Source organism: Taudactylus pleione, unplaced genomic scaffold (assembly GCF_031769625.1).
Source record: "Taudactylus pleione unplaced genomic scaffold, aTauple2 ptg000113l, whole genome shotgun sequence".
Taxonomy (NCBI): domain Eukaryota; kingdom Metazoa; phylum Chordata; class Amphibia; order Anura; family Myobatrachidae; genus Taudactylus; species Taudactylus pleione.
In genome coordinates, this window is record NW_028284515.1 from 3064236 (window position 1) to 3089689 (window position 25454).

The following is a 25454-nucleotide window of genomic DNA, read 5'->3' on the forward strand; positions in this document are numbered from 1 at the left end:
TGGGCAGTGCTATACAGACGCATGGCGAGGGTCCGTCTCTCCGGCGTGTTATGGGAGTGTCACTGAAGTGTTTGCGTACACAGATGCTCAATCGTTCATTTTGGAGGCCACACTCAGACGTTAAATCTGCACTTGCCAAAGGTCTGGTGCACGTTTTCGATGGTGCGACGCACAAAGCGGTATTACAGCGTCCCCAGATGCAGAGAGTTTGCATCTGAGTTCTTGCACATTCATACGCACGGATGTACACTAGGGAAGGACTTTGTAGCAGCATTTGTATAAAGGTTGCAGACAGGTGACCACCAAACAACGCAGGTGCAGCCTGGTCTACCATTGACTCAAGCCCCCGATCTTGACAGGGAGAAAGAATCCTCATCGCATTAGAAGGGTGTTTGTTGCCCGCTTCCTCATACTCTGTTATGCAGATATGTTTATATTTAAATCTCCTAAATTTTGATATATGAGGGTTGTCCAAAAAGTAATGCCTAAATGCTCATAACTCTGAAATAATATGCAAAATTTACTTGAAACTTTTTCAGTTTTTAGTTCAATATGTCTGCTAGCTATATATGTAGTTTTGTTTAGGTAGTCCAAGAAATACCATGGAATCCAAGATGAAACAAAGAGCCGTCATTGAATTGCTGGAAAAAGAAGGCTGCAGTGCTACAGAAATCCACAGAAGACTGAAAAAAGTGTATGGTGAGCATACAATTGACTATAGCAATGTCAGAAGGTGGATGAAGCGTTTTCAATTGGGAGAATCGTTTGTGTGCGACAAACCTCGAGGTGGCTGACCATCAACTGCAGTGACAGCAGAGAACCGACACAAAGTCGATGCCATGATTCAGAAAGACCGTCGTGTGACCATCAGAGATGTCAGTGATGAACTTGAATGTAGCCATGGCACTGTAGAAACACTAATCAATGATTTGAGATATTGTAAAGTGTGTGCTAAATGGGTTCCAAAGCAATTAACCAGGGATCATAAGGCCCAGAGGGTGGAAGTGTGCAATGACCTTTTGACCAACTTTGAAGCCAACTCAGAAGTTTTTGGATAATGTATTACAGGAGATGAGACCTGGGTATTCCTTTATGACCCAGAAACAAAGGCCCAATCAAAGCAATGGAAACACCCAAGTTCACCTAGGCCAAAAAAGTTTAAATCACAGCGATCCGTAAACAAAGTCATGGCTACATTCTTCTGGGATTGCCGAGGTGTTATGGTGCATACACACGGTCAGATATTTCTTCAGATCTGAACGATAACGATTTAAAAAATCATTCAATCGTTCATATCTGAAGGAAAATCTGGCAGATCTGTCAAATGAACGATTTGAATGATGCGCATTCCCGATGGTCAGCTAACGATATCTGACATCTGATTTATTTGCAGTCAGTCAGACTTGGACGATTCCATTCATTTTAAAGCAGTCAAAAATCGTTCAATCGTTCAAATCTTTGGTAAAATCGTTCATTTGACAGATCTGACAAATCTGACCGTGTGTATGCACCATTATTCTCATTGATTACTTGGAACCAAACCAATCAACAGTGATCAATACATTATTACACTTAAGAAGCTGAAAGAAGCCATCCGCGAAAAAGGTCAACAATTCCACTGTCAAATGTTATCTTACACCACGACAATGCCAGACCTCACACTTCGATGGCAACATCTGCGGCCATTGCCAAAATGGGATGATGCCACATCCACTATAGAGTCCTGAATTGGCCCCTTCTGACTTTCATCTGTTTGGCCCTCTCAAATACTGTCTCAGGGGTCAACATTTTGAAGACACAGAGGTTGTTAAAAACGTCATACGTTCCTTGGTCAGACACCAACCACTGGAATTTTTTTGGATTCACAGCTTGGGTTGAGAGGTGGAGAAAATGTCTGAGGGCAGCTGGTGAATTTTTTGAGTAGTCATTCTGTTACCAAGACTTCAAAGTATTTTACTGCAAATGTTCAAATCTGTATCTATAATAAAATCTGAGTTGTGAGCATTTAGGCATTACTTTATGAACAACCCTCGTACATGCTGTAACAGTAGCCTTGGCTGGAATCAACATACGCGTAGTCTTTGGGGGGCAATTCAAATGATTTGCCGGCGGCTTTTTTTTTTTTTTTTAAAGGCGCCCAACGGAGCAATTCAATTGTAGCTCCATCAGGGCGCGTTAGCCGCCGGCGCTTCTGCTTGCACCAGCAGAAATGTGTGAGAAACCCTCTGGTTAGGGCGTGCTAGCCGTAGTTAGTGTGGCCTAACCAAAACTTTAGACGGGTTTAGCAGTTTTAAGCGAATAAAACCCGGGGCGAAGAGGGAGATAATTAATGAGCGCCCAGAACAATTGAATTGCAACACTGGGCGCTGATTAATTATCACGGCTTAAAAAACATCTGAATCGCCTCCTGTGTGTCCTGACCACTGGCCATGACACATGATATGGCTGATTTTCAGGACACACCAAGACGCTTCTACCCATTTGCTGATTGTAGAACCCTCCCTTTCTCAATGACAGCAAGCACTACCTGAATCTGGTCACTATACCCGAGGGGCGCGGATCTATCTTCCTCAATGTCTATATAGCTACTGCACTGAAAGCATATATTAAACGTTCTCACATAAACCACATGCGTGTAAACAAAATGTATGTTTCAAATAAGCGCTTGTAGAAAGTTAATGTAAAAATGTTCTCTTGAACAGCAGTTATATACATACATACATACATACATACATACTCTGAACGTGTCAAATATGAGGGAAAGAGTGGGTGTCTCCATCCCTAATACAAGTATGCTTTTTATTGTCAGCAGGAAACTGGCCTAAGGTAGTATAAAAAGAAAACATATCCTCTTCCCTAAACTAAAGAGCATTCTCAGCAATATGGAATGCAAGCATTAATGCATCGTATGCATACAGTTATGGGAATACAGAATGACACTTTGTACTGTACATCTACATGCACATTACCTTTTTGGAACTGTATACAATTTGGCACAAGATGCATTTTCGTTCCCGCATCATTGCATCCAGTCAATGGAACCTCAAGCCATAGCTGTATGAAGAGAAGAAAATTGAATACAACAACAGGTTATTGGTCAGAGAAAGCTTTGCATACAACTGTATCAAATGCTGAAATACAGTTTGTCAGAAGATCCAAGCTTTGTCAGTAGCCTGCTACTTCACATGCAAAATCCTCAGAGTGAACGCACTTTGTGGTTTTACCAGTAACCTGAATAGCCAGGTTTCTAATAAATACTGACCAGGTGGCTCCAGAGATGGGGCCGCAGCACAGTTCAAAACTATAGGGGAGCTGCACCAACTGCCAGTGATGTTTGGGGTGGCAGTCGGTGTGGCCCAACTCTGGAGCCACCACTACTACACAAATTTTTTATATTACAAACATAATGCAGCACGCCCCCCCCCCCCCCCACACACACACTAATGTACGTAGCACTGCATTCATTCTCTATGCGGCTTCCTGTGACCAAACAGGGTAAGCAAAGCGGAATGAGTGGTCTCCAAGGTCACAAGAGCCGAGCTAGTACTGGGAATACTCTAATTAGGACTTATTCTGAGTGTGACGGATTTCTGTGCACGGACAGCGAGATTTAGCATACAGCACATGCGCAAATTTACACATTTTTGCATATGACCATCCCATTCTGTGTCGTTCGGAACTCGGACACATCTGTCTTTAAGTGAAATTGGGCTTTTCTGCTCAGAACTGCCCTAAGTCATGAGCATGTATGAAAAGCTTTGTGCGATTCTGAGTGGTGCTGGCGTAAAATCGATGGTGACAGATACACAAACCTCTGCATTAACCCTAGGGATTCCGACATTGTCATAAATGGCCTTCCACAACTATAGCCACTTTGTATGCAACTCAGAAACAGCCCAAAAGTTCATATAGCCAAATCCAATTAACTGCTTGAATATTAATAACAAGTATAATTAAAATATATCACCGACTTTCTGACCCATACCTCTAATATACTAGCATGTAACACTTAAAATACCCCTTTATAAAATGCATCTAAAATTATACTGCTAGCCTTTACTGTGCATCAGAGTAACATTACACTATTACAGGAAGAGTAGCCCACTCCAGAGCAGGCCTATAAACACTGCACTGCTTGGGAACGAGCACTATAAATACATAGGCCAGTGACGATTGGCTGTCAGAGAGAGCATTAAGGACATAAACTGATGCAGTCCACAGCGGACCACTGACCTATATTCACTCACTGAACAGATTTATCAGCAGCATTGACGGGGTTGTATTCTACCTGTCACATAACCATGAGTGAACTATTAGTCCCTGCTGTAATTTAATTACAGTGAAATGTTTATAAAACAATTGTTTCTGCAAAGAAAAAAAAAAAAAAAAACATTTTTGGCCATACTTGTTTTGTCTTTTTTTGCATTGTATGAAAATCATCACAAAACTGACAACTAACTTATTTTTGTACCACAGGATGGTATCCGTCGACTTGTCAACATTCAGAATGTCGTCATGGACATTAGGTCACAATCAATATGTAGACATGCATCTAGGTCGAAATAGTTAAAATGTCGACATGTTCAGAATGTCGATATTAATGTGTCAATACCACATTGTCGACGGTGTGGTGTTTTTATGGTTAGGTTTAGACTAACATAAAAAAAAAACACACGTCAACATGTTGGTGTCGACAGGTTGAATGTCATCATTCTGAATGTGTTGACATTTTAGCCAATGTCGACCTTAATACATAGTCATTTGGTATTGTGGCTACCGCGCTATATGTAAATGATAAAAGCAGCTCAATTAGGGATAGTGAAAAAATTACAGGGGGATCGAGCGCTATATATTATAAATATGTGGTACCTGTAAAGAAAGTGACCTTAATACATGCCTAGATATTGATTGCTGACCTAATGACATCGACATTCTGGACTCTCGACCTTCAGAAAAGTTGATAAGTCATACCACACCCCACAGGACAGCATAAAAATATTAAACTTATTACTGTCCGAGTGTTATGAATATCTGGACCCAAGATATGGTGAAACGTTTGATAAAACGATCAATCAATCAAAAAGGGAACTTATTCCAATAGAGAGGTGTCCTCATACACTCTTGCTGCAACCGTGCCAAACAGCACTTTTGGTGCGCCAGGTCCCGTGTGATTCTGTTAAGGCCAGGAATCTTTTTGGCCCGAAAATGCTTCTTCGTCGCAACGCGATACGACTAGGACGCACCACGAAACAGTGCTGATTAATTTGATAAGCAACACACACAAACAGTAAAGCATCCTGAGACCATTCATCTGTGGGGTTGCTTCTCAGCCAAGGGAGTGGACTCACAACTTTGCCCAAGAACACAGACGTGAATAAAGAATGATACCAAAACATCCTCCAAGAGCAACTTTTCCCAACCATCCTAGAACAGTTTGGTGAGAACAATGCCTTTTCCAGCATGAGACGGGTGGACAAACAAAAACCCACAAATTCTGACAAACACCAAGCATTGATCAGGTAAGAATGGGCGGCCATCAGTCAGTATGTGGCCCAGAATTTGATTGACAGCATGCCAGGGCGAATTGTAGAGGTCTTGAAAAAGAAGTCAACACTGCAAATATTGACTCTTTGCATAAAAACTTAATGTAATTGACAATAAAAGCCTGTGACACTTTGAAAATGCTTGTAATTTTACTTCAGTATACCATAGTAGCATCTGACAAATAGGCCTAAAAACACTGAAGCAGCAAACTTTGTGAAAACCAATACTTGTGTCATTCTCAAAACTTTTGGCCATGGCTGTACAGCAGTGTTTCTCAAATGCAATCCTCAGGTACCTCTAAGGGGCTGACTCAATTCAATTCATGCTCTGGGCATCGCACACATTGGCCACTTACAGTAGTACCGGCATACCAAACTTCTCATCGCACATCTATGGGGTGTGAAGAAAAATGTATGAATCCTGCGTATACATCGCACAGAATGGAATTCTCCCCTAACAGTACATGTTTTCCAGTTGGAGGAAAGGTGTATTCATTACTAGTTGACATTTTAAAACGATCCACAATTGGATCTTATATCAATTGTGATACAGTTAGGGGTCCCTGAGGTTTGGGGTTGGGAATTACTGGTGTACAGTCCCATAACTAATTCCTAGAGGTTCTGCGTTCACATGCGGCCACTTCCTACAGCTATTTTTTTTTTTTTTTTTTTAGATCTAGGTCTGACGTGTTCTAACTATATAAAGCAACAGCTGAAGGGAACAAGGCCGTGCCATAAACAGGGAAAAAAAAACGTGGGTTTTAAAATGTGAAGACTTTCACTGCTCACAAAATGCTCTGGAGAGAAATGTTCAAATTCTTCAGCTGAGGTTCTACTACATGATCTTACCACAGGACTCTGAAGAACCTTTAGAAGTATGTCATGAATTAAGGGATATTAAGAAAATACAAAAGTACAAAATGTACACGTCAGATTAAAACAAAGATACGTGTGACATCTAGTTCCCCCAATTGCCCATTCACGGAGCAAGTAACCAATGTTCGGCCTATCATTACACTCGTGATACTACTCTTTCCCAGGGATTTGTCACGCTGCCTTCTCATGGACTGTGGGCCAGCCCACACCAGTATGTACAGGGTACACATTAGGGTACAGGACAAGAAACTATGAAAATGTTACTTATCATAATAGTCACTGATTTACTGGTGATATTTAGGACCACGAACTACATAAATTTAATTTTCATGTATGGATAATAAAATAGTTACCCTGACTTTCCACTAGAGTGTGGTTAAGCTAAATAAATATATAGTATTACGGCCCACTCCATTACACACCAAAGATGCAACATCTTTAGGACAGCCAGACTTACAAAGTACATTCATTTACAGCCCTTATCCAGCACCACAAACTGCAGTTCTTGCATATCGACGCAACTAGAGGTTCTGTCAGTTTCCATTCAGCAAGGAATATCCCGATCCAGAAGAGGTACAGTTTTGCACATTATGTGTGTCTGTAAAAAAATGAGTGTCTTTGCTCAAAAACACAAAAAATTGCATCAATAGAAAGCAGTAATTTTTCATGTTACAAAATGATAAATACTGTGCTAGTGAGATTCAATTAAAGACAGAATTTGAGACCGTTAAGGTGTGGGCTTAAAAATGTCCCTGTACACTGCATGTGCCTCCCTACAGTGCATTTCAGCTAAGCAAAGTCTGCCGTCCACACTCTGTGGCAGATTCAATTGTCGTGGAACTTACCACACGGCAACAGCTCTGCCCAGAGTTATTCAATTACTGCCCGCTACCCCATGCAATCTCTCACTTAACATGGAGCTTTCATTGCAGCCTCGAGGAAAAATCTGCAATAAAAATTCACCCACTGGGGCTTACTGCACGGGGAAATTCTATAGCTCCGTACACTTAACCTAAGAGCTATGAGTTAGCACGCGTGGAAATTGCCGAATAGCCCCGGGAGTTAAACCTAGGAGCTGCAACCACGTTGTAAGTCCTGAAGCTAACTGAATCTGCCTATCTGCACAAATTTAATTGCTGACATCAAAACGATGTGTCAATCCGAAATGCATCGAAACCTTTCCCTCGTAGCCTCATAGAGGGGATGGAAAAAGGTGGATAAGAGCACAGCCGAGCATCTCCAATTCTCGCTGTATTGAATCTCCCCACAAAGAGAGAAGCCCACTCCCCAAACAGGTCAACCTGCTGCAAATGGATGAACTGGGAATATGCAATTAAACAGAATTGAAATAGAAACTTTACTCAGGTAAGGTGTAATGTACAGGTTTGACATGCTTCATCCACCTCTTTCGATTACAACAAAACTATTACTTACATTTTCGGTAATGCAGTATTCAACAGTATCCAATAACCAGCTCTTGATCAATTTGCCTCATTGTCCACCTTTTATTACTTAAAAAATTGTTTTAAACTTTATATACTACAGTACAGCTTGCTTTAATAAATAATGATGGGACATCAGGACTGTATGTAGCACATGTGCCTCGGTGAATGCTTTTAGTAAAAGTAATTCAAAAAATGATTAGATTTCCTAAATTACTGCCAGTTCCCCCACTTAATTTCCCGAATATTCTTTTTTATACTGATGCAGCAATTTGCAGATATACTAAAGAATGGATCCTGTATAAAAATCTTCATGCTTATTACACCTTAGAGAAAACAATTTATTTCCACTCGGGCGTGTGTAAAAAACTTAATCCAAAGTGTGACATTCCCCCACTTCTGGTTGATAATCCCCGTCTGATGTCAGCGTGGACAACATGGCACTCTATTTGAAACAGATTTGCACTCTACCCTTCATTTATTTATTTTTTTGAACCAGTTTTATTAAAGCATCACATTACATCACATAAAATCACATACATTAGTTACAATGTTTCAAATGATTACAAGAACTAATCTATGTCCGCAATTGCGTATAACAACGTCCAAAAATGTAACCTCCCTCTGCTGGGTAACAATAATTGTCAGCACTGATCTGCTGCATATCCATTTAGAATGTGGGAATCTCAGGGATTACGCACAGTCAGAGATCTCGCACAGGCTCTTCAGACCTGTGACTTAGCCTTCCCACAGGCGCAACATTATGCTAGTAAAGTGATATCTTTCCTGTCTCCCCTGGATTGTGACAACCAATAAGATGATGCTTTTCAGTCCGTTGGGTGCTCTAGTAAAGCTATAACTAATTTCTATCATATATCGAGAATTCCTTTTTTTTAAGGGAACATTCTTATAGGGCATTGCTAAGTGGCAGACATACTTTCCGAATTTAATGGAGGATGATATCCTGCTACTACTTATAGAGAGATGTTCTATAGACTATTTTATAGAGGTTCTCTCTCCCCCTAATCGGTGCAACCTTATTGGTATTACTAACTTTTCAGCATGTCCAAAATGTGCCCACCCGAGAGCATCCTTATACCATTGCCTATGAGATAGTGGTGTTTTTAAGAAATTAAGAATCGCTATTAAACAATTTGCGTTGGCTGATTTAGTCACCTACCTTCCACTAACTCTGGAGTAGGCAGTATTGGGACATCTCCCGGCAAATACTAGAGTGTCTTTGGGCTGTAAAAAGTTATTATTAATTCTTTCAGCAGTAGCTAAAAAATTTATTCAACAGTGGATTCAGCCCACTTCCCCCTTCATAAGACATAAAAAACAGAACACTCAATTTGGGAAAGCTTTATTGATACTTTGCATAATGATTAAAAATAAAACAAATACAGTATTATTTTAAGTCAACAATATGGTATGAAACTAGATGATTAATTTTTATAATTAATCATTTTTGTGATCACATTTTCTCATGCACCCCTCTTAACTAGTTATCTAACTTGTGTCAGCTGTTTTCCTAGGTGATTTGCAACAGGTGTGCTTGGTAACTGTCTCACATTTAAAAGCAAAGTTGCTGTGAGCTTTAAACCTTGATAGCATACCCTGAGTTTAACACTAATGTGATGGCTATGTCATGTTATAATTCTGAGCAATAGAGTAGGGACTTGCAGTAAAGTGGGGTCCCGTGATGATGGGCTGCAAGCTTAAATGCATTGATCAATTCATGAACCAAAACCCCACTGTTTATTATAATATATATATATACTGTATGTATGTATGTATATATATATATATATATATATATATAATTTTTTTAACGCTTGTATGAAAGAAAAAAAAAAAATGGTGTTTTCAAACATCGGACCACCATCATCAGAACATCAGAAAACATTGCGACTTTCATTTGGGACAACGGTATCAGTCAAACTAGGAGGGTCAGGGGGGAGGTTAGTTTATTTTTTCCCAGCGGCTGCTTGCACCCACCCACAGTGTCTGCTGTGCTGCTAATCTCTGCAGCCGCTGCGTGGGGGGTCCTGCTGTGTTGACCGGTCAGCAGTGATTGGCAGCACAGCAGACACTGGGGGTGGGTGCAAGCAAGCAGGGGGACCGGAAGGTCCCTCTGAGAGCACCAGCTGCGGGAAGATTCTCTTCCTGCAGCCGCCCTCACTTTTATCCGACTGGTCAAAATGTTGCATGCAGAGCAGATAAAGAACTGTCCGCTGTGTGGTCGGAATATTGAGACCATGCCAGGCAAGTGGTTAATACTGACATGTACCGACCAGGGGGAGAGATGGCACCCCTGCAGGACCAGCTAATTAAAAAAATACTGAGGGCCTTATTCAGACCTGGTCGCCAGCGCTGAGCGCTCGCAACCAGGTCGATATTTGCCCACTGGGCATGCGCACGTCGGAGCTGGCTCCGACGTGCACATGTGCGAGACCCGGCTAGCGACGGGCGCTCCGTCGTAACAGGTCTCCACCAAAGGGGGCGAGCTGTCGATGGTGATTAACAGCTCGCCCAGTTTGGGAGTCGGGGTGGGTGGCCGGCCAAACGGAGGCATTCCCAACAGAAAGCTTGCCGTTTGGGGGCGGCCCCACTGACATCAGCAATGTCGTCAGTGGGGAGCTTCCTTCTCGATCAGTGCAGGAAGCTCCCTGGGGCTTGCGCTTGCCGAGACCCAACCTTAGGATCTTGTTGCAAGCCCCGTGGGTCGTGATGGTCCTGACCATCGCGACCATCAACCTGGTCGCTCGCTAGAGCTGTGGGTGGTAACCCACAGCTTAGCTAGCGACCAGGAGGCCGCACTTCACACCACAAGCGGCCGCCCTTATTCAGAGCGACCGCTTGTATTTAGCGATCGACTCTGAATGAGGGCCTGAGTCCCTCACTGCCTGTAGCACGTAAAAAAACATGCTTATAGCGTGTATTTTGCAATCACTGAGTGACTAGAACACTTTAATGAGAATTTATGTCACAAGGTCTATAGACTTTAGTATCAGCTTCTGAGAAATAATGGCCTCACGATCTCAATACAATCAATTTTCCTATTGGTGGATATAACCAATATGGTTTTCCAATGTGACCAATAAAAGGTGATCTGATTAGACTGAGCTATAAATAAATAAATATTTTCCAGCAATTTGGCCTAACACTACCAAAGCTGCTTTTTTTTGTGGCCTAAGGAATTCTAAAAAGGGGTTTTGAAGGTTTCTAAATATTTAGTGGCTTTCCACTTTAGCATCAGTTATCTGCCACAATCAAGCCCTCATTCTTTCATCTGAGAATCAACACTTAATTCCCCTCAGATGATCTGCCTACAGTCATGCATTTGTATAATCTCGGAATACTGCAATGCTCTTTACCTGGGTCTCCCAACAAATGAAGTGCACCGCTTGCAACTGATGCAAAATGCAGCTGCCAGAATATTAACCAACCAGTACCGTTCCAGCCACATAACACTCATTCTCTACTACCTTCATTGGCTGCCTGTTAGATGGAGAGTATGTTTCAAGACTGGCTTACTGACTTTCAAAGTCCTACATAACCAGGGCACAAGGTACCTGAAGCAACTTCTGATTCCTTACTGTCCTGCTCACTTACTGCGATCTGTAGATGAAGGTCTATTAGCAGTACCTGGGATGTCCTTGAATTCATATGAAGGTCGAGCTTTTAGCTTTGCGGCTCCGACTCTATGGAACTTGCTTCCCTGCACTATTTGAGAGGCCTCCATTCTAGAATCCCTGAAAAATAGACTCAAGACTCACTTGTTTACTCATGCATTTTAGTAATGTCCCTCTTTGCTGTTAAGCTTATTTTTGATTTTGTGTTTTAAATGCAAATATAAACCACTTAAGAGACCTATTGGGAGAAAAGTGCTATATAAATAACATTATGATTATTATACAGTGGAGGCCTCTCAAACTGTACGAGAAAGCAAGTTACAAAGTCGGAGCTGCAAAGCAAAAAGCTCTACCGCCAAATTAATTAGGGGAGTTTCTAGGTACTACCAAGAGTCTTTCATCATAGACTGAAGTAAGCGAGTGGGGTAGTAAGTAAATCAGAAGTTGCTTCAAGTACCTTGGACGCTGGTTATGAAGGGCTTCGAAAGTCAGAAAGCCAGTCTTGAAATAGAAGTGAGTGGAGAACGGATGTTATGTGGGAAGGAGCAGGGACGGTTAGGTAACAGCCCACACTGCCTTGAGGAAGGGAGAGGCTACTCCCAAAACGTGTAGGTGAAGTGTGACAGGACTACTTTATGTTGGGAAGTGACCAGATTAGCCCCCGGATAAGGAACCTGGAAGAGGCGATGGATTATTATCGTCTATGAAAGTCCCACCTGTATAAGAAATCAGCACCTACTATATCAAGGGAAGTATTTCCTTTGATCTTTATATTTCTGTACGACACCAGCACATCCGAGTTATCAGTGTTTATATTTACATATTTTGAACGGCTATAAGGGTATAGCCTATTTCCGTTTTCTGGGTTGCTGAGAAATTGTGTGTCCAGGCACTCAGGACCACTTCAGTTAATACTTTTCACATTGTTGCCTCTTGTATCAGCTGCAAGCGGTGTAATGCTTTTGCTAGCAGACCCAGGTAAGAAACAAGTAGGACCCAGGGCACTGCAGTAATTCAACTGAATAACAAATTAAATAACTGATAGCTGTATGAGGAGGTAGGTGATTCTCCAACAGAGTATGTGTGTGACTTGCAAATTCACTGTACGGAATGGTAAACTCCCTCACAGGGGCAGGGTACACACTTAGATGACCCTGTGGCTGACTGGCCATTGCACCAATTGAGCGGACAATTTGGTAAGCTATACACACTTACCTGTCGGGTGCTCAATATATCAGGCCAGACATCACAACGGGACGGGCACTTAAATTTGCCGTTCCAGTTGTGATGTCAGTTCAGGTGGCCAGTGTACGAGCGGGTGGTGGGTCGATCGCACATAAACACAGCCAGGCATACCAATATACTTGGCTATATTGGCATCGGTTGTCACATCGGGCCTGTGTACCCAGTTTAGCTCCAGCTAGAACACTGTCCAAATAGATGTGGAATAGCCATTTTTTGACTAGGAGATACGCAGGTGCTTTACATTTAAACAGATCCGCAATGATATTTTAACGTGGAGCAATGTATCCTCTACCTTCCTGGTTAGGTCTGAAACTTTCAATTTGGGTGTTTACAGGTCTTTCAAGTAAAAAAAATCTGCCTGAGACTGATATGCATTGCAAATTGTTTTATACCTCATGTTTCGCTTTCCTATTTTTGTAAATAGTCTATATATGAGAGCTTCAATTAATTTACAGTTTCCACCTGATATTACTGGTAAGAAAAAGCTCATTTCTGATCACAAGTGAATTAGCAGCAATATTTTATGTACTATAATACCCATATGTGTGTGAACCAGTAACTTGCTCTCAACTGAATAGTTCCCAATATAGCTGTATGGTATCCAGTCTTTAGATCTACAATAAAAAGGTAGACAATGTTAAGGTAGACACCACAAGTTAGACAGGAAATAGGTCGACAGGGACAAAAGGTTGACAGGGTCAATAGGTCGACACACTAAATGTCTACATATAAGGCTGACTTGTACAAATGGTCAACAAGTTTCTTTCTGTTTTTTAGGGTTAGGCACTTAAGGGGCCTATCCATCAGCAGATCTTTCTCTACGATGAAAGACAAAAGATTTATCCCTTGAAAATCCCTGGGGCTGCGGTGACAGATATCCGTCATGTACATGACAGATTTTTGCAAACGACGAACGATATTGCATGACATCATTCAGGGAGTGGTTTTTTTTTTTTAATGTTTCCATTAATTTTCATTAAAAATATCATTCGTCGTTTACCGCTTATAAACTGACAGATATTTCTAATACCTGACAGCGATATGCGATAATTGACCAACATGTTGGAGAGAGGAAAGACGCAATTTGTCGGCCGCGGGAGTGCGAATCTGTCATCGCTCAGGGCCTCTCCATAGCAGATAAATTGAACGACTGAACGATATATCGTTCAAATTGATCTGCTAATGGATAGGCCCCTTTACTCTGATGGTTAGGGTTAGGCACTTACCCCGACGGTGAGGGTTAGGCACCAGGAGGGAGGGTTAGGCACTAGAAGGGACGGCTAGAGTAAGGCACCTACTCCGACGGTTAGGGTTAGGCACCAGGAGGAAGGGTTAGGCACTAAGGGGAGGGTTAGGGAGAAGATTAGGGCTAGAAAAAAAAAAAAGTGTACACCATGGGTGTGTCAACCTTTTGACACTGTCGACCAACTGTACCTGTCGACCTATTGACCCCGTCAACCTTGTGTCCCTGTCTAATTTGTGGTGTTTACCTAAACATTGTCTACCTTTTTATTGTCTACACCCATACTGTATTTCCAAATTTTCAGCACTGACCTAAATACAGCACCACCCTGTGGTGCCTTTCATACATAACACAAGGACAACGTAGCAAATGTGAAGGAAACAGCACAGAAACTAAAGATCAGTATACATCATGTGTGGACAAAATGCTGTAATGCTGGTCACACACAGCGATATTTTACCCGATCTGGCCGATTCCGACACATTGGAATGACAGATTGTGTAAAATATGGCCAAATCCTGAGTAAATCGTGAGTCCCCACTCACGATGCGATGCGCGTCCCCGCTAGTCGCACATCGCAGCGTCAGATCTGCCTTGCAGTAGGGCAGATCTGACAATCTAGGAGGCGATGCACTGTAAAAAGTCTGGATGCAGGAGAGATCGTATGAAGATTGGACACCAAATTGTGTGCAGAACTGCCGGGGACAGTTTCAAGGGAAATCGTACACATCGGCACATCGCTATGTCTGTGGCCAGCTTGACATTTAGTTACCAAACAGTTATCATATTTTTAAACTGATCACAAGGTTTTGTTTTGATTAACCCCATCACACCCACATCATGCATGCCCATTCGTGTCTTTTTTGTCACACCTTAAAAAATGCTCTATATTCAGCTGCATTAAAAAATGTATGTAGAACTTTTTCAGCTGAGTGCACAACGTAAGTTTATTAAATGGAGTACTTCTTGATTAGCTTTGAATGGACACACGAACATACTGTAAAGAGGAACAAAGCCTCTTTTAGTATCAAAACCCATGAAATATGTGCCTATACAGCTTAGGGGCATATCCAATTAGCCGCGGGCTAATTGCTGGTGCTGACCAGTTCAATTAACGGCTGATACCCCCAGCGTTAATTACCAGAGGGTGCACCTTTCCTTGCAGCTTCAGGAGGTGCCATGAAAGTCTGCGTAAACATGCACCTCTGGCAATTGTGTGGAATCGGCAGGTTACCGCGCATTACCAGAGGTTTTACCACGCTGGGAAACAAGGTAAAAAAAAAATTGAATAGCTCCGGGCGTGAAACCCGAAGCTATACCCACGCGGTAAAACTTGCAACTAAATGGATGAACAATTGTTGCTGGCACATACGCAATGCAATGCTTCAGTGTGCGGAGCTTCCATGCCGAAAGCACATGACATTTTCTTGCAGCTACTGTGGCAAAGACAAAATCTCTCATACGGTCATTTGACAAGTCTTTCTAGAAGCTTCAAATTCCTAGAACAGAAACACTTGCAGCTCAGCAACACAGTTAGCCTGGATGTAGCAACTATTTCTGTATGGCAAGAACTTAAAATAGTGTCACTGACAACTACTCCACATTCTACCCAGCAATGTATTCTCAGCAATATGGTGCTCCAAGAACTCAACTTATGAGCAAAACAGTGGCGAATCCATTATATGTTAAATTATAAACAGGTCAAAGCATTCATAGTGATACATTTCTAACCCATTTCTCTAATATACTGAAGTATAAAGCATTCAAATAAAAACAAATTTATTTAATGAGCTTTATCATGAAAATAAAAAATAAAATGAATGATCGCTTCAATGATCCATTTAAATATTGCTCGATGATCGATAATTTTTTGTGTAATAAATGGATCTCCCCTGAAAATATGTTTCAATTATGTTGGCTTTAAATACTGTAATATTGCAAAATGTTTCATCATATTTAAAAAATAAAATAAAAAGATTAACAGATTAAAATCACAATATCAGGTATGTAGGTAAATGGCATCAGAAAATGTCACCATCATCATCTATCCCTAGTCATGCCGAAAATTATCAGACAGTTCGACAAATATCTGCCCTGGTCAGCACTGTACTTCTGTAGAGGGGTACAAACTCTATATTAATGCCTATAATTTTGGTATGTTATGTTCAAAAAGCACATATGGATGGAATGTTTGTATGTACACATACTTTGGCCATTTACAGTATGTAGGAGGCCAAACAGGATCTTGTCACTCGGAACATGACTTCGCTTTAGAAACTCTTAAAAGATTGTTGTATATTTTCGTACTACAGTCCTATAAGGATTTTTTTTTTTTTAAATAATTACCCAAATCAGGGCGTCAGCCCTCCTCCACGTTCAAAGAAAAAATGTATAACGGACCCCATACGCGAATATGCACAAGTTTAATATGGACAGTGGAGCACAGATCAAAATAGAGGAAAACAATGAGTTCAAGTTGGGCAATAGACTGTATGCGCCACAATTTCCATCAAATGACTTTTATAAGTAAAAGGCAGTGATCGTAAAATACGCGCTATAGCGCGTATTTACCCGCTACGGGCAATGAGGGACTTACCTTTTAAAAATGAGTGAGTCCTTCAGGACAAGCTGCAGTAGCCGGCCCAGCATCTTCCCAAAACAATCAGCTTTGGGCAGCAGCGTCTCCTCATCCAATGAGGCTCCAAGCAGCAGTAGCAGGTGTCGGGGTAGCAGTGTGTCCTGGAGTCCCCGGCAGCCGCGGACTGAGGGCTCTGCACATGAGTAATCTGTCCAGGACCCAGGTGAGAGGTGGTAGTATACCCATAGCCGTTGGGCGAAAAGTGACAAAGTAGTGTGGGCAGCTCACCTCCAGATCGATTACACTCTCCCTGGTGACATGCAAGAAGGTGTGTGTGTGTGCGCGTGTGTGTGTGTACACACACTCAACGCTTAGCGCAATTGTTGCAAAACAGTGACAATCTAAGAATTATTCAGTGATTGGGACCTGTCTCATATAGTTACATGTGTATCACCAATACACATTTACAAAGTCTCTTAGCTAGCGATTTTTCATCTGAAAAGAGCCAATTGTGATTCCATTCAATTTTTATTTTTTATTGTTTGATTGTTATTATTTAATTGGTATGTGATACATGCAATAAACATTTTAATTTATTGAAGCCTCCTGTTTACTAACAGACAGCAAACCTTACCTCCATCATATGTTTACCTTGATATTTACAGTGCTTAGCGCAGTAAAACATCTTTTGACATCTAGTTAATAAAAAGGGCTTGCATGTAACTTTCCCAGGAACAGCATTCAATTAGCACCAGGGAGATGTTGCTCCTGGGTTAAGTGCCCAAAGCTATTCAATTGACTTACCTGGGAAGTGCACCTTACAGCGACTGTTGCCTGGGGCTTAATCGCGGTAAGCTGCATTTCCCAGGTAAAGTGCCTGGCATGATGCAGTTACAGAACGCGGTGAGCCAGCAACTAGCCCCACGGCACTAGTTAACGTGGATTTCTGCTTGAACCCTCAGGAGGGTGTGAACAGAAATTCGAGTTAAGGGCTAGTTGTGGACTTACCACTGGAGTAATGGAATAGCTCCGGACACTTAACCGGGGAGCTACATCCCCACGGTGCTAAATTAATCACCACCATAGTGATTCAGAAAACCATGTGCCTACCAGAACGGGATATCACACGAATGGAAGCAAGACAATTATGTGACACTAACATCTACTGTATTTATGACACATTTCTGGGAATCGGCGGTTCGATTCCCGGCAGCGGCAGGCCGACAGATGCAGAGTTCCCGGCAGCGGAAGACCTACAGTGCTGGAAACCCTGATCGTCCCTAAGGTAAGTATAAACTAACCTAACCTCCTAACAATAACCCTCCTTAGGGGTGCCTAACCCTAATCTCCCCCCCCCCCCCCAGAGTGCTTAACTCTAATCCCCTCTCTAAGTGGTGTCTAACCCTAACCCCCCCCTTCCCCACTGCCTAAACCCAAGTCCCCCGGGGGGGTGCCTAACCCTAACCCTCCCTCCCCCTATGCTAACCCTCCCAGGGGGATGCCTAACCCTAAGTCCCCCCTGGGTGCCCTAAACCTAACTCCAAAGGGGGCGTGGCCACACAGGCCACAATTGGGCCACACCCCCTACACACACCCCGGCCGCCGGGACCCGCTGCAGCACAGATGATGGTCGTTCAGTGAGTATGAATGACCATCATCTGCACATCACTTGATCTGCAGATATATCTTTCAGGTGTGTACCCACCTTTACAGGGAAAAGAAAAGAATGAAATGTCACAATGCAATACAGCAGTGGTTCTCAAACTCGGTCCTCAGGACCCCAACCCCACACAGTTCATGTTTTCCCGGTCACCTAGCAGGTACACAGGTGTATTCATTACTCACGATCACATTTTAAAAGATCCACAGGTGGAGATAATTATTTCACTTTTAATTCTGTTAGGAGACCTGGAAAACATGCATTGTTTGGGGTCCTGAGGACAGAGTTTGAGAACCTGTGCAATACAGAAAGGTAACTTACCACCTGCTCAATTATGTCATTTTAAAACAGTATCAAAGCAATAAATGGTTAATACATGTCCACACAGACATTTTCCTGCTTTTCTAAAAGGTTTAATGTACTTTTCCTGGTTTAGTAACAAAACTCTTCAGCACTATAGGAGTGTGTGCATGGATGAATGGTGTTTTTCTTACATTTCAGTAGGTGAATGGGAATGCGTATTAAGCAGGTGAAGCAGATGCTCAGATACAATAAAAAGTGACCCTTAGGGATGTAGTATTCATTTATTTGCTGATTTTAAGGGGGCAATTCAATTCTCAGAGAAAAGCCACTGAAATGGTCACAAAGGCTCTCTGTGGCGATGTATATTCACTAAGTTTTCACAGGATAATAAACGTCTGTACTATAATTAACGATAATGCAGGGCTCGACAAATCCCAGGCGCTAGGTCGCCATGGCGACTATGATTTTAGTCCTGGCGACCGTGTTTTCCAAGCCCCTAACCCCCCCCCCTGCCACCGCAGGGAAGCTCCATTTGCCGGGCGCCCGCTAAATTTTACCAGCGGGCACCCGACTCCCCGCAGCGGCAGCCGGAGCTCACTCATGAGCTCCGGCGTCCGACTCCCCCCATGGGAGAGACGTCATGACATCTCTCCCATGGTTCCGAAGAGCGGCAGACGATGCAGGATCATGGCCTAAGGTAAGTATTTTGTTTTTTGTGTGTGCGCTGCACACTTAGAGGGGGCTTAGTACTGGGAGCACTAATACTGGGGGCACTATTTCAAGGGGGCTAACTACTGGGGGCACTATTACAAGGGGCTTACTACTGGGGCACTATTACAGGGGGCTTACTAATGGGGGCACTATTACAGGGGGCTTACTACTGGGGGCACTATTACAGGGGGCTTACTACTGGGGGCACTATTACAAGGGGCTTACTACTGGGGGCACTATTACAAGGGGCTTACTACTGGGGGCACTATTACAAGGGGCTTACTACTGGGGGCACTATTACAAGGGGCTTACTACTAGGTTGAGGGACACTGAAAGGGTATGTGTGGTGGTCTATACCTAGCAGATATATCTACAGATGATGGTTGTTCATACACACTGAACAGCCATCATCTTCCATCTGTCAGCGGGTCCCACTGGTTGGGAGTCGCGACAAAACGCCCTCCCCGAGGCTGCAAGTGTACGGGCGGTCGGCTGACCGCCCTTACACACAGCACGATGGACAGATATATCTGCCTTCAGCTGTTCAGCACAGCCGATGCAATATGTCTGAACAACGTCGTTCACAGATATATCGCTGGTACACACTGACCGACGGGCACCCAATATATTGACCAATCAATTGATCAGCCAATATAATCTGCCAGTATGTACCCAGCATTATAATCTACAGGTACACTCCAACCATGATGGACATCTGCTACAGACTATTTAAGCAACATCAATTAGTCACTTATGTAATGCAGCATAGTAATAAGTGACAAGCCATTGATCCTGAAACTATGTATGGATTTTTAAGTGAATGAAACAAAACAATCTAGACTGTTCTGAAAAATCTTATCTTAGATAGTAGTGTCTGTCAGTGCCAATAGGGGTTGTCTTAATTGGCAAGGTCATCAGTTGACAAGGTCTACTTTTTTTCTATACAAAAGGGCAAAATACAGAATACTAATTAAGTAATCATTCAAAATTATCTGTAAAGCAATAAGAACTTTTCCAGACTAGAGCTTTGTTTTTCTCTAGGATGTGTTGTCCCTTTGCATTAGGTAATAAAAAGATCAACCCGGTTTTAATACAAAGTAACGCATTTTAAACATGTTGTCTTTAAAACTGTAAACATGCATCATGTTTTACATAACATTATGGGCCATATTCAATTAGGGAGCAAAAAGTCTGTGCTGGACTTTTCGCTCCACATCGGAGCTTTTCTGGGGATAAAGTATCAGGCGCGTGCCCGCTTTATCCCCGTATTCAATTTGGAGTCGGCGAAAACAGGAGCCTGGGGAAAGGTAAGTATTGGGAATAAAGGGGGAATTTTCGGTACTTCATCCTTGGACCCCCCTAATGTTCTGACATGGGGGATCACTGTGGGTACCCTCCGTTTTTCCCTGCTGAAGGTAATTAGGGTTTTTAAATAGTCCGTCTGCGAGGTGCCACATAACACCATGCAAAGTGTATCTACTTGTATTTCTGGTGGATAGAAAGCAACAAAAAAACAAAACAAAATTACTGTATTTGAGAAGTACAAAGCCAAATGCTCAGCAGCTTCAGGGCTCATGGATCCACAGTTGTACATTTTTTGACAGTTTGTGGTATACAAGGTCAATTCAATTAGGGGAAAACTGCTGACGATGTCTGTGATGTGTCGTTGTAATGCCAGTAACGGCACCCTATTTACTAAGCCTTGGATGGAGATAAAGTGAACAGATAAGGTACCAGCCAATCAGCTCCTAACTGCCATGTCACAGGCTGAGTTTGAAAAATGACAGTTAGGAGCTGGTTGGCTGGTACTTTATCTCCATCCAAGGCTTCGTAAATAGACCCCTAAATCACCCCATAGGGTCACGTATTGAAATAAGTGACTAAGGAGCTCATTACATTGTGCCACTGATTGAATTTACCACTACGGGTCCCCAGCATTCCTATGTTCCAGCAGAAAAGTTTTACTGGTAAAAGGTGTTTCAGGAAATCTCTAGCAAAGGTCTCAGCCAGTCACCTGCTACTCAGACAGTAAGTGGCCACCTGCTGTGTTCTGCTTTCTCTGTAGTATTGGGAACTGGCACTCAGACCCAAACATAGAGACCATGTAACCCGCCACCATGGCTGCACACAGAGACTGCCGGACAGGATAACTTGTCCCCTGTGTTCCGGGCTCGCACAGACCCCCCACAGCGGAATAGTAACACTCTCACCTGAAATCACAGCGCTCCCCAGTTATACAGCGTCCCTCCCCCGGCGTATTATCCCGCTACTCCCGCCAGCCCGACCTGTACGATTTCTCCAGCCAGCAGGCAACTTCCGCTTCCGGTCACCACTGCGGAAAACATGGCGCCGTCCATGACAGGGTTTCCATGGTGACCAAAACTACATGTCTGCCAACGTGGGGTTTATTTTTGTTTTTGTGGGGGTTTTTTTTACAATCTCTCAATAGACAGTATGGTATTTTCCTTGCTATCAGATAGAGAGAGACATGTTGCTGAAGTTATCATATTATTATAAATAACGAGTGCATTAGAGTTTGGGAATAGCAGTGCTGCATTCCCTGTGACATTCAGTCTGCAGACAGAGAGGGGTCAAGTTACTAAGCAGTGTTAAGAGACAGAGGCCTCTGTCTCCTAATCAGGGCGGACGCTTGGTTTTTTAGTTGCGGCCTCTTGGCCGCTCGCATAGCTGTGGGTTACCACCCACAGCTTATGCGAGCGGCCAGGATGATGGTCGCGATGGTCAAAACCATTGCAACCATCGGGCTTGCGACGAGACCCTTGTGGTAGGGTCTCGTGGCCGCAAGCCCCAGAGAGCTTCTGGCTCTAATAGAGCCAGAAGCTCTCCCACTGACATCACTAAAAAGCATGTAAATGCTCCAAAACTAGGGATGGACATTGAAGGCCCCACATCGAATGGTTGCTGGGCTTCCGCCATCAAATCAAGTAATCTGATGGCTACTAGCCATCGCATCAAAGTCATTCAATGGTATAATTACGATAAACGCAGAAGCAGTCGGAGCTTTGCGCATGCGTACATAAGATGAGCTGTGGACACCACTTCCGGGTGTCCGCAGTTGCATAGAAGACTGTCAGTCATCGGATGGGCATTGGAACGCTGCATCCGATGGCTTGCAACCATCAAAAATCCGTAACTCGATGGGAAAAGTAATTCCTCCGGATCAGGAACATCAATGATTGCTAACCATCGGTTTCCGATGTCCATCCCTATTGAGAACCTAATGTTCCTTATCGCTGCTATTCGCATCGATTTCAGAACAGGTTTTGGGGCTATTTATCATTGCCCCTGAGCCAGGACAGATGCTTTGATAAGCAGCTGTCGTAACAAAACCTAAACGCTGCTTAACTACACTGTGTAACAAAGTTTTGTCCTTGGGGAGTAAGCATGGGCATAAGTACCATAGGTGCAAGGGGTGCAGCTGCTATACGGCCAGAGCTGAGGGGGCCATCTTCCTTGTCATGTGTTATATACATTTTTCACCATTGGGTGGAACGTACGGCCCTTATAAACTTTTCCTATGAGGGCCTTCAAATACTTTGTTTCTTAATTGCTTATGTCTCAAAAGTACAGAAAATGGTATTTATTCCTATCAAACTTTGCTTTTGTGACCAGGACTATTTCAGATGAGAAAAGGGTGAAGTTGCATTTTCTTTTACACAATGTGAGAAAAAAAATCAATGTATGTATGAAAATTAACATATAAAGTTGTATAAACATGACCACAAAAGAAATAGAAGTAAATAGCTTTTCGAGATTTACAATAATACAGTACATCACTTTTACAAATCAGCCCCCAGATGTAGACTCCCAATCATGTTCTCATTATACTGTCCTTGGTAGCAGCGTTCAAACTCCAGTATTTCTTTGTGGAAGCGTTTGCCTTGCTCCTCCAAATACGTACCCATGTTCTCCTTGAATTTCTCAAGATGAGCATCAAGAAAATGGACTTTGAAGGACATCCTGCACCCCATTGTGCCAAAGTTGTTCGTCAAAGTCTCAACCAACCCCACGTAGTTTTCGGCCTTGTGATTGCCTAGGAAGCCCTGAACTACTGCGATAAAGGTGGACCAAGCAGCTTCCTCCTTCTGTCCGAGCATCTTTGGGAATTCCTTGCACTGCAGGATCTTCTTAATAAGTGGTCCCACAAAAACACAGGCTTTGACATTTGCCTCAGACAGCTTAAGAAATGTCTTGAAGGTACTTGAAGACTGCCAAAATTGTTTCATAAGGCCCAACTTGATGTGTAGTGGAGGAATCAGCACCTTCCTGGAGTCCGCTAGTGGCTCCCACTTGACGTTATTCGTCCCCACACAGAACTCTGGGCCTGATTCCGCAAGGAACGCACGGATACAGATACACGCACCCGGCCGCTGCGAGAATATGCTAATGAATGCATACGCACAGCAATCACAGGATAATAAGCAGACGCCCAGCACTACATAATACCAGCCACTTCTCTTTACTTGCATCCTCTAAACCTGGCAAGACAGCAGAAACTTCGGAAACATCGAGAACCATTGTACCCTTACGCACAATAGTGGTTGACCTGACCCTCCCGCAGACATAGCAAGACTTCCTGTGTGCAACTAGACCTCAGGCTGTGTCCGCCGCTGCAAGGGCTTAATTATGTCAATCACTTGTCCCTGCTGGGGCTGCGGACTCCCTGCGTACTCATACTCCATCGCACTGGCCGGTTCACGCACGCGTACTGCGATGCATGCACAGAGCAAAACCATCGACCGATTGCATGTGTCTGCATCCGTGCGTTCCTTGCTGAATCAGGCCTTCTGTCCGCTGTGTCCAGTGTCATCTGTTGTGGTGCGCCTTGGTGTCCCTGCTGTCCCAAAGGCAAAGAATGCAGGGAAACTTGGTAGGGATGTGGCTGAATACTCTGTCCTGGCGGTGGCTGTGATATACACTCAGCTGATCCCCAGTGAGCTTACTGTTCCCGCAGACTCCCGGCAATATGAAGCAGCATTTGGAGGCACAGTGTTACAAGTCCTGTCCAGGACTTGTCTCCTGCCAGTATTCCTCCTGCTCCTGACCATGCTTCTAGGTTGCCGGTTGCTAGGAGACCCAGACGTCAGAGGATTTCACATGTTTCCTCCTAGTGTTGCCTGATTGGCAGCTGATCCTATTTGAACTTCCTGGACTGTCGCCGCCCTGTCGGCTATAGCGTTTTCATGTGGAACTTTTGGTTATGCACCTGCTCTCTGTGCATCCAGACTTCCAGCTATAATTTGTACGTGCTGCGTGTATTCTGCTCACCGGCTTCTAAGTGACCCAAGTACCCTGGGTCCAAGCAACGCTGTCTCCAGGGCCCTCCAGGCCATAAAGCTATCCTGCTTCTATACCACGTTTCAAGTAACGCTTTCTGCAGGGCCCTCCAGGCCATATAGCTATCCTGCTTCTATACCACGGTTCAAGCATCGCTGTCTACTGAGCCCTCCAGGCCATACAGCTATCCTGCTTCTATACCACGGTTCAAGCACCGCTGTCTACAGAGCCCTCCAGGCCATATAGCTATCCTGCTTCTATACCACGGTTCAAGCATCGCTGTCTACAGAGCCCTCCAGGCTATCCAGCTTCTAAACCACGTTTCAAGCAACGCTGTCTACTAGGCCCTCCAGGCCATACAGCAATTGTGCTTCAACATCACGTTTCAAGCACCGCTGTCTACTAGGCCCTCCAGGCCAATAAAGCAATCCTGCTCCAACACCTTGTTTCAAGCATCGCTGTCTACTAGGCCCTTCAGGCCATACAGCAATCCTGCTTCAACACCACGTTTCAAGCACCGCTGTCTACTGGGCCCTCCAGGCCATACAGCAATCCTGCTTCTACACCAGGTTTCAAGCATCGCTTTCTGCTAGGCCCTCCAGGCCATCCAGCAATCCTGCTTCTACACCAGGTTTCAAGCATCGCTGTCTGCTAGGCCATCCAGCAATCCTGCTTCTTCACCATGTTTCAAGCATTGCTGTCTTCTAGGTCTCCTGGCCATTTAACAACTTTAGTTTGGACTGTAAACCTACAGTATATTCTATTGACTGTCCTATGGTTTCAGCTCCTTATTGCAGCATTGACATGTTGTGTTTTCACTGGTCCATCATATCATTTATTTAGTAAACAGCCATGATTTAAATATTCTTCTTGTGTCTGTTCTTCGATGTGCCTCGTATCTCCAATACCTCCATCTCGGT

At 43.5% G+C, this 25454-nt stretch overlaps 1 protein-coding gene across 2 annotated transcripts in view; it reads right to left on the bottom strand.

The window, feature by feature from the left end:
* The window catches only part of ZNF106 (zinc finger protein 106), a 105191-nt gene extending 83663 nt beyond the window's left edge, over positions 1–21528 (bottom strand). For both annotated transcript variants that reach the window (XM_088471198.1, XM_088471197.1), the window contains exons 1-2: positions 21447–21528; positions 2970–3054 (exon numbers count right to left, since the gene is read on the bottom strand). In XM_088471198.1, coding sequence (XP_088327324.1) covers positions 2970–3023 — 54 coding nt within the window. In that variant the 5' untranslated portion in view covers positions 3024–3054; positions 21447–21528. The remainder of the gene's footprint in view (positions 1–2969; positions 3055–21446) is intronic.
* Between the last annotated feature and the right edge of the window lie 3926 nt (positions 21529–25454).